The 16,741-nt window shown below is 43.6% G+C and overlaps 1 protein-coding gene across 1 annotated transcript in view; it reads right to left on the bottom strand.

Moving 5' to 3' along the window:
- The window catches only part of MAP4K3 (mitogen-activated protein kinase kinase kinase kinase 3), a 1,235,976-nt gene that overhangs the window by 1,008,242 nt on the left and 210,993 nt on the right, over positions 1-16,741 (bottom strand). Inside the window, exon 3 of the mRNA XM_073628950.1 lies at positions 1,169-1,259. Coding sequence (XP_073485051.1) covers positions 1,169-1,259 — 91 coding nt within the window. The remainder of the gene's footprint in view (positions 1-1,168; positions 1,260-16,741) is intronic.

The raw sequence follows: 16,741 nt of genomic DNA, 5'->3' as shown, positions 1-16,741 counted from the left end.
TTGCTTTTAAGTGTAAATGTTAGATCTGAGGTCTTTTTGACCCCAGATCTCACAGTAAAGAGGTCCTGTCATGCTTTTTTTTTTTTCTCTTTTACAAGGGCTGTTTACATTCCTTGTAATAGGAATAAAAGCGATCCAAATTTTTTTTTTTTGTAAAAATAGAAAGTAAAATAAATAAAAATTTCAAAGCGCCCCGTCCCTCTGTGCTCGCGCAAGTCGCGCCCGCATATGTAAACGGTGTTCAAATCACACATGTGAGGTATCGCCACGACTGTTAGAGTCTACCTCTGTAACTCAAAACCGGCAACCTGTAGAAATTTTTAAACGTCACATTTGGAGATTTTTAAGGGTCAAAGTTTGACGCAATTCCACGAGCAGGGTGCAATTTTGAAGCATGACATGTTGGGCATCAGTTTACCCGTATTAACATTATCTTTCACAATATAGAAAAAAATTGGGCTAACTTTACTGATTTCTTTTTTTTTTTTTATTTAAAAAAGTGTATTTTTGCCAAAAAAATTGCATTTGTAAGACCGCTGCACAAAAACGGTGTGACGTAAAGTATTGCAATGACCGCAAACAGGGTTCAAAGAAATTTCTAGCAAAAAAAAAGTGATTTTTAACTTGTAAACACCAAGTGTAAGAAATAGGCTTGTCCTTAAGTGGTTAAAATCCAGTAATATACTGTTTCACCCTGCCCTGCACATGCTCAGTTGCTCTCCATTTTTAGGCACTACCAAGTTTGTAGAGGCCGATCTGCTAAAGTGGAATTAAACCCTCCTATCCTTTACAGCCAAAGAAGCTGCTTCTGCTTGATCTGCAACTGCCATGGTGCTGCACATGTGATCAGTTATGACACCAGCCATTTGATAGTTTGACAGTTTGGTTGATGATACAAGAAAATGTGACAGTTAGCAATTCCAGCATTCCTGGAATGTAACTTTTTTAAACCATTAAATCAATGGGTTTAGTTCTGCTTTAAGATTTACTGCTGTTTAGGGGCTCTCGGCTTCAGCAAAATGGCAGCCTCCGGCAAGAAGAAACAGGAGCAATGCTGGAGGCAATTTACAGCACACACTTACTTTGGTAGCATAATTATTAATATGGAATGCTTTTTTTATCAATTTGTTATAGGTTCTGTTTTAAATAGTCACATTTAATACTCTACCTCAGATAGCTGCCAAAGTATGCCACGATGTTTGTGTGTTTGCAGTCCTTCATCATTATAATTTCCTGCTGCACCACTGCAAAGTCTTCTCCTGCAGAAAATAATACATCAGATTTTTAGAGGGGAAATCAAATGTGCATTGCAAAGAATACATATACAATCCTAAAGTGAAATTAAAGGGGTTGTAAAGTCAGAAGGTTTTTTTATCTTAATGCATTCTATGCATTAAGATAAAAATCCTTCTGTGTGTAGCAGCCCCCCTCAGCCCCACTAATACTTACCTGAGCCCCATCTCTGTCCAGCGATGTCCACGAGTGTCCTGGCCATCCGAGACTCTCCCTCCTGATTGGCCAAGACACAGCAGCGGTGACATTGACTCCCGCTGCTGTCAAGGTCAGCTAGCCAATCAGGAGAGAGAGGGGGCAGGCCAGGTCACAGCTCCGTCTTTAAATGGACACAGGGAGCTCTGACTTGGCTCGAGTACCCCCATAGCAAGCTGCTTGCTGTGGGGGCACTCAACAGGAGGGAGGGGCCAGGAGTACAGAAGAGGCACCCGAGAAGAGGAGGATCCGGGCTGCTCTGTGCAAATCCACTACACAGAGCAGGTAGGTATAACGTGTTTGATATTTTTATAGAAAAAAAATAGACTTTACAATCGCTTTCAATTTTTGTTAAATAAAATTTAAAAATTCTATTCAAATGTGTACTCTTAACTTTAAAATGTATATTCTTTTGTTCTCTGCCTCCTTCAAATTCCAACTTCCTCTTGGGGTGGCTATGTTCATTCTCCATGGTCCAACTGTATGTAGGAACGTAGCCAACCTATGTTGCTTGCTCCTGAGATGGACTAGGAACTATTTGTAATGTGTATAGACTAGTGCACACATCCATAACTAATGTGTGCTGCACGTTCCAAACGAACAGAAGTGAAGGTGATAAGGATAAGTTAGGGCGCTCCTGGAGGACATTACAAGGAGGCAGAAAAACATAGTGAGAAACAATTTCATGAAAAATTGATTACAGGGCTATTATGAATGGATGTGCATTGATTCGTTTTGGAGAATAAGAAAAAACACTTTTCAAACTAAATTTACGGACATGCAGGGTATTTTCATGTCATCTTTTGCACGGAATATTTCCATAGGAATTCATAAAAGATAAAAAATAAATCAGTACACGTAAGTGAGCAGTGTAGGAAAGTGCTTTTTTCCATCCAACTAGAAATCAAAGAGCTACTGTATGAAAAACAGACAACCTTTTAGTAACATTATTGCCTTCTGCTTTTACTGCGAATATGTATTGTTAGACTAGGTTCACACTAGAGCTGCACCATTTATCATTTAAAAATCTTGATTCAACCCCCCCTCACGATCTTAATCCAGCATTTCCATGATTTATTCAGATAACAAGAGCAGAGCCATTCTCTGCTCACCCAGCTGTCAAGATAAAAACATTTTTAAAAAGTCAGCAAATGTTTATCAACATTGTCAACCGCTGGGAGAGAACTATAAACAAAGTATAATTTGGTTATTATAGATCAAAGTAATGAACTTCAGCCTGCAAATGAGGGCAGTTTAACCACTTAAAGAAGGAGTCCCGTGAAAAAAAAAATTTAAAAGTCAACAGCTACAAATACTGCAGCTGCTGACTTTTAAAATAAGGACACTCATCTGTCCCAGGGTCCAGCGATGTCGGCACCCGAGACCGAATCGTCCCTCAGTCCTCGGGTGCTGCCGCTGCCATTATCTGTAAGGGAATCAGGAAGTGAAGCGCTGCGGCTCCACTTCCTGGTTCCCTACTGCGCATGAGCGAGTCACGCTGCGCTTCCTAACTGGTCCCCGCTGTCTCTGGGACCGGTGTGTGTCCCAGCAGACAGCGCGGTGGGGACGGGAAGAGGCATAGACTCCCGTGGGAGTCTATGCCCGGAAGTGGGTGCAAATACCTGTCTTAGACAGGTATCTGCACCCCCCTCCCCCCTGAAAGGTGCCAAATGTGACACCGGAGGGGGGGAGGGTTCCAAAAAGCGGAGGTTCAATTTTTGTGTGAACCTCCGCTTTAAAGTGATTGTAAAGGCGTTTTTTTTCCCCATAAAATTAACAAACAGGTTATACCTGTTCTGTTGCAGTGGATTTGCACAGAGCAGCCCGGATCCTCCTCTATTTGGGTCACAGCTCCCTGTGTCCATTAAGACACGGAGCCCCGCCCCGGCCCCGCCCCTTCTTCCCTGATTGGCTAGCTGACTTTGACTGACAGCAGCGGGAGCCAAGGGCGCCGCTGCCGTGTCTCAGTTGATCAGGAAGGAGTATCTCAGACATCGCTGGACAGGGTGGGACCTCAGGTAAGTATTAGGGGGGCTGAGGAGAGGCTGCTGCACACAGAAGGCTTTTTATCTTAATGCATAGAATGCATTAAGATAAATAAAACCTTCTGCCTTTACAACCCTTTTAAAGACTAAACCTTTTTTCTGACACTTGTTGCTTACAAGTTAAAATCAGTATTTTTTGCTTCAAAATCGCCAAACATTATATATATATATATATATTTTTTAGCAGAAACCCTAGAGAAAAAAAAATGGCAGTCGTTGCAATATTTTATGTCACACTGTATTTGCGCAGTGGTCTTTCAAATGCAATTTTTTGGGAAAAAATACACTTCAGTGAATTAAAATAAAAACCTAAACAGTAAAGTTAGCCTAGTTTTTTTTTTTGTATAATGTGAAAGATGACGTTACACCGCAAGAATCGTGAGAGAACCGTGATCTTTATTCTAAGGGACAAAAATCATGATTCTCATTTTACCCAGAATCGTTCAGCTCTAGTTCACACAATATGCAGGTGCGGGACTGTGTGTAATTGCACGCCTTCCTGCATCTGCATCAAAATGCACTGCTGTTTAGCAGATGTGTGAAAGTGCCATTAACTCCTAATGGCACCCCCCTGCACTTGAAACCACATATCACTATGTACACATTTCCCTGTGGCTGCAATTTTGGAAACGTGCAGGGACCTTTTCCCCACATTTTCGTAGGTAAAGGAGCCCATACAAATGAATTGGCTGCTGTGCCCCTGCAAACATGGCCGTAAGCAAACTGGCATAGACTGTACCCAGCCTTATTGCACCTCATTAATTCTAACAGACATTCTTTTTATTTTCAGAGTTTGTCAAGGTAATCATTTATTGTCATTTCTTTACTATTTTCAGTGATGACTACACAATCCTGATAATTGTACAGCTTGAATAACACACCGGTTTCCAAAAATGTTCCTATCTTATATTGCTGTTATAGTGTAATTTCCATTATGTTTTGTTCATCATTCCATTTGAGCATTATGGAGGCCACTGTGCTCTTGGGAACCTTCAGTGCAGAGATTATTTGTAGCCTTCCCAAAACGTATGCCTTGCAAGAATCCTGTCTCTGGGCTCTGCAGGCAGTTCTGATACAGTATGCATTGTCAGCTGTGAGGTCCCACTTCCAGACCAGCCTCCGCAGTTTTACTGCGGCAGGTTGGCTCGGCTGGGCAAATCGACTTTACCTTACGTTGCTTTTCCTTTTGGCCACTAAGGGGCGCGCACACCCGCAGCGTGTGCCTGGAGCCGATGCGAATGTCCGCCGGGCACCCGCGATCGCTCGTGACAGAGCAAGAACCATAAACACACAAATCCCAGTTCTTTCAGGGGAGTAGAGACAGATCATCTCTCTCTCCTCCTAGACAGTCCCATCCCCCCTACAGTTAGAACACAGTAAAGGAATACAGTTAACCCCTTCCCTGCCAGTGACATTTATACACCCGGCCTCATAAATGCACTGTACATAAATAAGATAAAAGTGGTTTTACATTTTAGTTTAAAAGCTAATTTATTATTACAAACTTGGTTTCAAAGACAAATTTGTAACAGATGACTTCTGACACCATGTTACTTTTTCCATTGCTCATTTTAGGTTCTGAACACAGGGATATACAGTATATGATTATGCTGTAAATTATACTGCAAACTACTTATTTCTGTACTATATATTATATACTACACATTGCTCCACTTTATACACTGTGATGAACATTACATTTTTCCTACCATATAGTGTAGATTTGCCAGAGAGCTGCATGCATTCATGGACTGTTCTGTGCCCAAATGGGAACACTTTTGCTATCTGTACTTTTGTAGAAAGTCACAAGGTGAGAGGTGGGAGCATGGACCTGATCTGTGTACTCATAACCATTAACATTAAAGTGTTACTAAACCCACAACAGTAAATTTAGTCTGTTCAGTGCCTTGAAAAAATATTCATACCTCTTGAAATTTTCCACATTGTCATGTTACAACCAAAAACGTAAATGTATTTCAGTGGGATTTTATGTGTTAGACCAACAGAAAGTGGAACATAATTGTGAAGTGGAAGGAAAATGGTTTTCAAAATTTTTTACAAATAAATATCTGAAAAGCGTGGTGTGCATTTGTATTTGACTTGAGACTGGGGCAGAGGTTCACCTTCCAGCAGGACAAAGACCCTAAACATACAGCCAGAGCTACAATGCAACAGTTTAGATCAAAGCATATCCATGTGTTAAAATGGCCCAGTCAAAGTCCAGACCTAAATCCAACTGAGAATCTGTGGCAAGACTTGAAAATTGCTGTTCACAGATGCTACCCATCCAATCTAACAGAGCTTGAGCTATTTTGCAAAGAATGGGAAAAAATTTCACTCTAGATGTTCAAAGCTGGTAGAAACATCCCCAAAAAGACTTGCAGCTGTAACTGCAGTGAAAGGTGATTCTACAAAGTATTGACTCATGGGGGCTGAATTCAAATGCACGCCACACTTTTCAGATATTTGTAAAAAAAAAACTTGAAAACCATTTATCATTTTCCTTCCACTTCACAATTAGGTGCCATTTTGTGTTGGTCTATCACATAAAATCCCAATAATTGTGATTTATGTTTTTGGTTGTAACATGACATAATGTGAAAAATGTCAAGGGGTATGAATACTTTTTCAAGTCACTGTATACGTAGTAAAGCATGCTTGCTATACTCACTGTGGAAACTAAAGGGTTAATCCTCTGCATTGTGTAAAAATGCTGTTTGATCCCATCTTCCCTGATCCCCCCCCCCCCCCCCCCTTCGTCCACAGTCCCCAATTCATCTCCTGATAGTACAGAGCCCTAGGAGGCACTTTGCACATGCTCACTTTCGTGTGTATTGCTACAGAATTGTTTTTTACATTTTTAGGTTTTTTTTGAGAGCATGCATGTGATAAGCACAAGGCCAATCAGCACTGCCTAGACAGAGGGTCAGGGGACATGCAGGCTCATGGGACAGTCAGAGGAGAATGAAAACTTCCCCTACAAGCTTTAACCAGTGCTCAGTCAGACATGGATAAAAGTCATAAGACTGCTAAATACTGCTGATGAGAAAAGGTATTTAGCAGTTTATATTTTCTAAAATAATTGCATTTTCATGTTCTGTGTACTGTGGGAGACCAGTAGGGCTGCAACTAACGATTATTTTGATAATCGATTAGTTGGCCGATTGTTGTTTCGATTAATCAGATAAAAACCTTAAACAAAAAAGTGTGGTGTATAATTTAGTTAATATGTAAAGTATAAAAAAAAGCAGTTTATTCTTAAATATCTATATGCAGTGATAAATATAAATAACCAACTATATGGTTAGGGAGCTAACTCTCTAATCCACTTTGAGAATAACAGACAGAAGAGATATATCGTATATAATATTAGAGGGTGAATCTAGTAAATATCAGACTCAGATCAAATTTTTTATTTAAAGAAAAAAAAAAATTAACGACTGTTTTCCCGATTTTCAGACAGAACTGCAATATATTATATGCTGGCCATTCGAAAACTTCCTTAAAAAAAAATGTAATTTTAAGAACGTTTGTTTGGTTTTCTAATCGTTAATGGGGTCAAATCAACACTTTTTGACCACAGTGATGGGAAAATTCTAAGGAGCAGAATAGAAAACTTTTTGGTCAAAGGAATTTTCAGACAGTGTATGTGGTTTTCGTTCAGAAATTACATTAATTTTAAAACTGAATGTTAAAAAATAGTGACATTTTCAAATGACATTCTTTCATTCAGCGAATGTACAAAGATTTTTCGTATGAATATTCTCGTCCGAAAATTGATACGTGTATGACCAGCATAAAGCTTGGTTCACACCAATGCAGTTTGCTTTTGATCTGTTTCTACATTGCTTTTTTCCACGTGTGATTCTGCTGCGATTTGAGTTTTGCATTTTTTATGTTTTTTTTGGCCATTTTGTTGCACAACATGCATTTCTGCAGCTTCTCCACTGATGTCTATTGAACCAAAAAAAATAGGATTTGTATAACAGCTTACCTGTAAAATCCTTTTCTTTGAAGTACATCACGGGACACAGAGCTATAGTAGTTACTATGTGGGTTATAGGCCACCTTCAGGTGATGGACACTGGCACACCCTAACACAAAAAGTGCACTCCCTATATAACCCCTCCCACTACTGGGAGTACCTCAATTTTGTAGCAAAGCAATACACGTGTATACCAAAGAAGGGAGGGACCTCTGTGTCCCGTGATGTACTTCAAAGAAAAGGATTTTTACAGGTAAGCTGTTATAAAAAGCCTATTTTCTTATCGTACATCATGGGAAACAGAGCCACAGTGGTTACTATGTGGGATGTCCCATAGCAATGGCAACTAAAGGGAGGGAGACAACAAAAAGTAGGGCACCAAAAGACTAGAGGACTTATACTGCAGCCTTCAGTACACTGTGCCCAAAGGCGATATCCTCATGACCTTTTACATCTACTTGATAGAATCTGGTAAATGTATGGACTGAAGACCAAGTTGCGGCCTTGCAGATCTGAGCCATGGAGGCTTGGTGATGCACTGCCCAAGAAGCACTAACAGCCCCGGTGGAGTGCGCTTTAATATGAAAGGGAGGAATTTTCCTTTTTAAACCGTAAGCTTGAACAATCACTTGACGGATTCATTTAGAAATAGTAGATTTTGACGCTGCCTGTCCTCTTTTAGGACCATCTGGCAATACAAACAAAACATCTGTTTTACGAATCTGAGCGGTCACTTTCAAATATACCTTGACCGCTCTCACCACATCAAGAGAATGTAGTAACTTTTCTTCCACAGAACGGGGTTGTGGAAAAAATGAAGGCAGAACAATATCCTGGTTTAAATGAAAACCTGACACTACCTTCGGTAGGAAATTAGGATGAGGCCGCAATACAACCTTATCCTTATGAATAATCAAATATGGCTCTTTTCAAGAAAGAGCAGCCAACTCTGATACTCTTCTTGCAGAAGATATGGCAACCAAGAAAATTATTTTCCTCGTTAAGAGGACCAAGGGAATATCTCGAATAGGCTCAAAAGGCTGTTTTTGTAAAGCCGACAGGACTAAATTTAAGTCCCAAGGGTTCAGGGGTGATTTAACTGGAGGATTAATCCGTGTTACCCCCTAAATAAAGTTACGAACCAGCGAGTGTGAAGCAAGTGGACGTTGAAAAAAATACTGATAAGGCCCACACCTGACCCTTGATAGTACTCAAGGCCAGCTTCATCTCTAATCCCATCAAGGAGCCTACCTATGACATATTTTCTGGGGTGCCAACCCCTGGATTCACACCAGGAGACATATGCCCTCCAGACTCTACAGTATATGATTCTGGAGGCCAGCTTCCTGGCATTAACCAAAGTAGAAACTACTGAAGTTGATAGCCCACGGTCCTTTAGAATGTGGGTCTCAATAGCCAAACCGTTAAATTTAGCGTTTGTAAAGTAGGATGGAATACCGGACCTTGCGAGAGAAGGTGTGGCCACAGTGGTAGGGTTCAAGGGTCCCCTACCGCCATTTTTATAATCTCGGCAAACCAAGATCTCCTGGGCCACAAGAATCGCCTCCTTCCCTTCTTGCTTGATCCTGCGAAGAAGACGCGGAAGCAGCAGAACAGAAGGGAACGCATAGATCAGTGAAAACTGATCCCACGGAAAGACCAAGGCATCTGTTCCGCATGCCACCGGATCAATTGAACCTGGACACAAACAGATCCACGTCCGGAACTCCCCATTTCTGACATATTAACAGAAAGATGTCGGGATGAAGGGACCATTCTCCCGGGAACAATTGTTGGCGACTCAAGTAGTCCGCCTGCCAATTCTCTATCCCTGGAATGAAAATTGCTAATAGGCAAGGAATGTTGCTTTCTGCCCAAGAAAGAATATGATTCACCTCTCTTTGGGCCGCACGACTTCTCGTGCCCCCTTGGTGATTGATATAGGCCACTGCTGTGGCATTGTTGGATTGAATTCTGACAGGACAATTCCGTAGTCTGAGCGTCCAGGCCTCCAGGGCCAGGCGTACTGCCCGAATCTCTAGAATATTGATGGGCAAGGTTCTCTCTGATTTGGACCATTTCCCTTGGACAGACGCTTCTTCCAGGACTGCTCCCCAGCCCAGAAGGCTGGCAACTGTTGTTACCACCTTCCAGGTAACTGGTAGAAAGGATTTCACTTTTTGAAGATTCTTGGTAATATCAACCACCAATTGAGGCTCTGACGCACATCAGGGGATAAATGCATTGGGAAGTCCAGAGCTTGGACCTTCTTGTTCCAATTTGACAGGATACTGTTTAGTAGCAGTCTTGAATGAAACTGCGCATAAGGAACGGCCTCGAAAGAAGCCACCATCTTTCCCAACAATTTCATGCAAAGTCAAATAGAAGGATTTTTCTTTGTTTTGACCAACTGAATCTGTTCCTTTATGTCCTTTATGGAATTGATCCTTTCCTGGGGCAGAAACACCCTCTTCTGAGCTGTATCTATGATCAGCCCCAAGTACTGCAATCTCCTTGATGTTTTTAAGGAGGATTTCTCTAGGTTGAGAATCCAACCTAGGTCTTCCAGGTAGCTGATTGTGGTGACTAAAGTTTGGTTTAAACAGGCACCGATTGATCTATCAAGAGTAGATCGTCCAAGTAGGCTAGTATTGTTATACCTTGGGCCCTAACCTGGCTAAAAGAGGATCCAGGACCTTTGTGAATACTCGAGGTGCAGTAGCCAGACCGAAAGGTAGAGCTACAAACTGAAAATTAAGATTTTGTACCTTAAAGCGTAGAAATTTCTGGTGAGCGGGGAAAATCGGCACATGGAAATAAGCATCCTTGATGTCGATTGATGCCAGAAGTTGTCCCCCTTGAAGGATGGAGATTACTTATCGGATTGACTCCATGCAAAAAGAGCGGATAAAAAACGGTTCAGATCTTTGAGATCTAAAATGGGTCTGACATCCCCGTTTGGCTTTGGAACCGTGAACAGGTTTGAATAAAACCCCATACCTCGCTCTTCCAAGAGATCCTCTGATATCACTCTTTGAGACAAAAGATGATCCAGAGCTAGAGAGAGAGACTTCTTTTTCACTGGGTCTCTGGGAACGTTTGACCTGAGAAAACGAGGAGACGGGAACTCTCGGAACTCTAATTTGTAACCTAGAGAAATTGAGGAAGCCACCCATCTGTCTTGACATTGTTCCTGCCAGACCCTTAAAAACTTTAGAAGTTCCCCCCCCCCCCCCCCACTCGAGCGAGCGGGGGCATCCCTTCATAAGGAGGATTTAGAATTCTGTTTTGTGGGTTTCTTCCTCCAGGTCCTCTATTGACCCTGGGACTGACCCTGAGGTTTACCTCTTGAACCTGACAGTGGAGGCCGTCGTGACTGCCTGGAGGCTGCTGCCCCCGGCACTGGAGAAGTACGTTTAAAAGAAAAATGCTTAAACTTCTTCTTAACCGGTAAAAGGGAACTTTCCCATTAGAAATTCTTTGGATATACTTATCCAGATCATCTCCGAACAACCGTTCACCATGAAAAGGGAAAGTGGCCAAGAGTTTTTTGCATGGCCTTTTGGGTGACCAATTTTTCAACCATAGGATTCTACGCACATGTACCAGCCCTAGCATGAGCCGTGAGGCCTGGAGAATAGAATCTTTCATAGCGTCTATTGTAAAACACAACGCTTCTGATATTCCAGCCAAATTCTGGGCCTTCTGACCAGGAATAACTTTGAGTACATCTATAAACTGGTCCTTTAAGGGCTGAGAAACTCCGATCGCTGCCAGTGCAGGTTGAACGACTGAACCTGCGAGCGAAATATAGTTTTTGAAAAGGAACTCCAACTTCTTATCTGTTGGATCCTTTAGCATATGAGCATTGACAACTGGACAAGTCAGATTTTTATTTACTGAGGATATAGCAGCTTCAATTGCTGGAATTCCCCATTTCTTGAGGTGTTTTTCACCCCCTTCCGCTCATAGCCCGATACACAAAGCAGAGGTACTACCAGAAGGAATGCATCCACTGCTTGAGCAATAGTCCAGCTCTGTTGCTGCTATTAATGCTCAGCCTGATGCAGTAAATGTGTCAAAAAGGAATGCCTGTGTCACCAAACCTCCTAATACCACCTTTGCTCTTGTGTCCCTCCAGCAGCATGAATAGCACAAATGGTGCCTTTTAAAACCTCCCTTCCCGGACTGAACATTGGCCCTTCCCCTCTAACTTTTAAAATGCACTTTTTCCCACGCTCCTGATCCTATGGGGATCTCATGAAGGAGCAAGAAATAGTGAGGGGGGAGCTGGAAGGGGGAGGAAAAAACTGCACATGGGGCATCTGGTGGGGAGAGGGAACCACCCCCCCTCCCAAGGCTTACCGGAGGTCTTGCAGCTGGCCAGAGGAGGAAGAAATTATGCTTCCTGGACACTCGTGGCTCTCTGAGAAGCATGAGATGTAAGTGCTCAATACAGCCCCCAGTGGTGATCACATAGGCATGACACATTTACAAATTTAAAGGAGACATTCATAAAAAAATTTTTTAAATTTCTTAGAAAACTCCACTTTCCAGCCGCAGGGTTTTCTGTGGTAAACCAACAGACCCAATCTTCACACTTCACCGTGGGTTCCATTAAACCTTCAGGAGCTGGGGATCCTCGAGAAAACCCATTATTCTGGAGCTGTAATAGCATCCCGCCAGTAAAACTTTATGGCCTTACTACCAAAAAGTACTGGATCCAGCTCTCTAAAAAGATAAGCGTTACAGGCATGACCTCGTTTCTTCGGATACGAGGCCTGGGTACCATGCAATTCGGCCAAAAAGACACCTTGAATGGATCCGGTCTGCATGGCTTTCTTTGAAGTACATCACGGGACATAGAGGTCCCTCCCTTCTTTGGTATACACGTGTATTGCTTTGCTACAAAACTGGGGTACTCCCAGTAGTGGGAGGGGTTATATAGGGAGTGCACTTTTTGTCTTAGGGCGTGCCAGTGTCCATCACCTGCAGGTGGCCTATAACCCACATAGTAACTACTATGGCTCAGTGTCCCGTGATGTACGATAATAAAAACGGATTTTTAAAACAGCTTACCTGTAAAATCCTTTTCTTGGAGTACATCACGGGACACAGAGCACCATAATAATGACTATGTGGGTTATACGCTTACCTTTAGGTGATTGGACACTGGCAACCAATAGTAAGACGGTTCCTCCCATATAACCCCTCCTATACCGGAAGTACCTCAGTTTTGTAGCAAGCAATGACAATCCCAGAAAGAGGGGAGGGACCTCTGTGTCCCGTGATGTACTCCAAGAAAAGGATTTTACAGGTAAGCTGTTTTAAAAATCCATTTTTCTTTATCGTACATCACGGGACACAGAGCACCATAATAATAATGACTATGTGGGATGTCCTAAAGCAATGCACCTGAGGGGGGGGGCACATTATCCCTAAACCCAACGGGCCTGAGACTATAGAGCTGCCTGCAACACGCTGTGGCCAAAAACAGCCTCTTTTTGAGATCTCACATCCACCTGGTACAACCTGGTGAACGTATGAACTGAAGACCAAGCGGCCGCTTTGCAAACCTGAGCCATAGGCACCTGTTGGCGTACTGCCCATGATGCACTAATCCCTCTAGTGGAATGTGCTTTTAAATCCCGGGGTGGCACCCTGCGCTTTAATCCATACGCCTGGATAATAGTCTGACGAATCCACCTGGATATAGTTGAACTTGTTGCCGGCTGTCCTTTTTTAGGACCTTCAGGCAAGACAAAAAAACAGTCAGTCTTCCGAAAGGGAGCTGACATTTCCAAGTAAACTTTTATCGCCCTCACCACATCCAGTGAGTGAAGCGACCTTTCCTCCCTAGTCTTAGGGTTTGGAAAAAAGGAAGGTAAAATGATATCCTGAAGCAAATTCAATTTGGAAACCACCTTCGGTAGAAATTCCGGACGAGGGCACATGACCACTCTGTCCTGATGAAGAATCATAAAAGGTTCTTTGCAAGAAAGGGCGGCCAATTCTGACACCCTTCTAGCCGATGTTATAGCCACCAAAAAAACACATTTTCTGGTCAACAGGACAAAAGGAACATGCCTAATAGGTTCAAAGGGTTGACTCTAAGGCTGACAGTACCAAATTTAGGTCCCAGGGACATAAAGGTGGTTTAAGCGGCGGCCTTAGGTGTGCTACTCCCTTGACAAAGGATCGCACCAAAGAATGGGATGCAATTGGTCTTTGGAAAAAAAACAATAAGGCCGAAATCTGTCCTTTAAGTGTCCCTAAAGCGAGCTGTAAGTCTACTCCTGCTTGAAGAAAGGCGAGAACTCTTCCAATCGTATACCTACGAGGGTTCCATTTTCTTTCCTCCAAGAAATGTATGACTTCCAGACTCTATAATAGATGGCTCTAGAAACTGACTTTCTAGCGTTTATCAAAGTAGACAAGACTGAACCCATAATACCACAGTCTTTCAATAGTCTGGTCTCAATAGCCGGGCCATCAAATTCAGCAACCGTAAAGAAGGATGGAATATGGACCCTTGAGACAACAGGTCTGGACAGCAAGGAAGGACCAATGGGTCCCCTACTGCCAACTTCACAATCTCCGAGTACCAGGATCTCCGGGGCCACACTGGAGCCACTAAGATCACCGGCCTTCGTTCCTCCTGTATTCTGCGTAGTAAGTGCGGCAGAATTTGGATCGGACGGAAGGCATATATCAGAGAATACTGATCCCAAGGAACTACTAATGCGTCTATCCCGACAGCCAGCGGATCCTTGGTCCTGGATAGAAACCTGTCCAGCTTGACACTGAATCTGGATGCCAGCAGATCCACATCCGGGGTCCCCCAGTATTGGCAGATCTGTAGAAAAACCTCGGGATGCAGGGACCATTCCCCTGGTAACAATTTCTGGTGACTTAGGAAATCCACCTGCCAACTGTCCACCCCCGGAATAAACACTGCCGACAGAAACGGCACGTTTTTCTGCCCAAGTCAATATATGATTTACTTCTCTTTGGGCTGCCCGACTCCTGGTACCTCCCTCGTGGCTGATATATGCCACTACCGTGGAGTTGCCGGACTGGACTCGGACAGGAAGACCCCGCAATCTGGATGTCCAGAATCGCAGAGCCAGATGAGCTGCCCGAATCTCCAATAGATTGATGGGCAAGGTCCTTTCTGTCTGTGACCATATTCCCTGAACAGACGCTTCCTCTAGAACTGCTCCCCAACCGAGAAGACTGGCGTCCGTGGTTACGAGCTTCCAGGCTACCTTTGGGAAAGATTTCCCTCTTTCCAAGTTGCTGGTTCTTAACCACCAAGAGAGGTTCCATAGAACCTGTGGAGATAGAACCATAGGCTGATCCAGGGTTCAAGCTGACTTGCCCTCTACAGCGAAGCAAAAGAACCTTTGATGTGGACCGAAGATCGGCACATGAAGGTACGCGTCCTTGATATCTATGGACGCTAAATAGTCTCCCTTTCTCAGGGATTTTATTATTGAACGAACCGACTCCATGCGGAAGGATCGGACGTCTACAAAGAAGTTGCGAGCCTTGAGGTCCAAAATGGGCCTTACTTCCCACTTTGGTTTCGGCACGGTAAATAGGTTTGAGTAAAACCCCTTGAATCTTTCCTCGTGCTGAACCTTTACAATTACCCCCTACATCAGCAGATGGTGTAAAGCTAGGAATAGGCATCCTCTTTTCTCTGGATCTGACGGAACCCTTGAGTACAGAAACCGATTAGGGGGGGATCTCCCGGAACTCTATTCTGTAACTGTATTTTACAGCGGAAATGATCCATCTGTCTTGAACCAGTTCTTCCCAGGCCTCCCCAAACAGCCGAAGCCTACCCCCCACCCGTGAGAGCGGGGGCGCCCCTTCACAAGGTAGACTTGGAGCTGGGCTTGGGTGGCTTTTGGGTCCAAGGCTTCTTCTGACCCTGGGGTCTTTTAAAGCCAGACGGCTGAGACCGTCGATACCGCTTAGGGGAAGAAGCACTAGGTTCTGGAGCATTAGGAATTTTATAAGAGGGTTGCTTCCCTTTCTTTTTAATAGGGAGTAGGGCACTCTTTCCTTCAGAGATCTTTTGGATATATTTATCCAGATCCTCGCCAAACAAGCGCTCTCCATGGAATGGAAAAGCTGCGAGTAGCCTTTTACATGGCGTCTCAGCAAACCAGTTCTTTAGCCACAAGACTCTGCGCATATGAACTGGCAGTAACGCAAAACAAGACATCTGTTGGATTGAGTCTTTCAATGCATCTACTGCAAAACATAAGGCATGAGGAATCTCCGATAACTCCTCGGCAGATTCCTCCTGGCAAGGTATGTTCCTTACCAACCTTTTAAAGCGATCCTTTAGGGATTGGCAAATCCCAATAGCTGCAACTGCTGGCTGAACTGCTGCACCAGCAACCGAAAAGGAGGCCTTTAATAAGGACTCTAGAATTTTATCAGCCGGATCCTTAAATACCTGGGCATTATCCACTGGACAGGTTAAACTTTTATTTACAGAAGATATGGCAGCGTCCACCAAAGGTGTGCTCCATTTCTTCCTGAACTTCTCCTCCATAGGATATAAGACAGAAAACCTTTTTGGAGGTAAGTATATCCTGTCAGGGTGCTCCCAGTCTGCGTAAACCACCTGCTCCATTAACGGATGCAAAGGGAACGCTTGGGAAATTTGCTGAGGTCGCAAAGATCCCAAAGTAGAACAGGAGATTGCAGACTCCTGAACCGGGGGTAACTTAAACCCAATCCGTACCATCTCAATTAGAGATTGGATAAACAATTTTTGGGAATGGGAGGCTGAAATTGGCTCTTCAGAGCCAGAGTCCTCAGCCGAGGATCCTTCAGCCTCTCCTTCCTCTCGGTTCTTCATGACCACCTCTATCAAATCCTCTGCCCATTCTGGTTCCAGATCACCTGGACCCATCTGGCTATAAGAGTCCTGGTGCTCTAGTGACTCTCCACTTGGCCCAGGCTCAGGGGAGGGAGATCTATTACGCTTCCTCCCCCCCTGTGTTACAGAGGCAATCATGCCAGCTATTTTGCCCTCAATGCCCGCTAAGGCAGATGCCAAATCCTCCTTTGTAACATAAGCCGAGGCAGGTATATTGGTAGTGGCCACTATGCCTGACAAATGCAATGGCTCCGCCAGGCCAGATGGCGCAAGTCTTTCAGGAGAAACTGAGGCTGCATCAGCATGGGGTTGGTCTCCTGT

Source organism: Aquarana catesbeiana, linkage group LG04 (genome assembly GCF_042186555.1).
Source record: "Aquarana catesbeiana isolate 2022-GZ linkage group LG04, ASM4218655v1, whole genome shotgun sequence".
NCBI lineage: Eukaryota > Metazoa > Chordata > Amphibia > Anura > Ranidae > Aquarana > Aquarana catesbeiana.
Note: the sequence above shows the minus strand (reverse complement) of the source record. Positions and strands in the feature narration are given on the sequence as shown.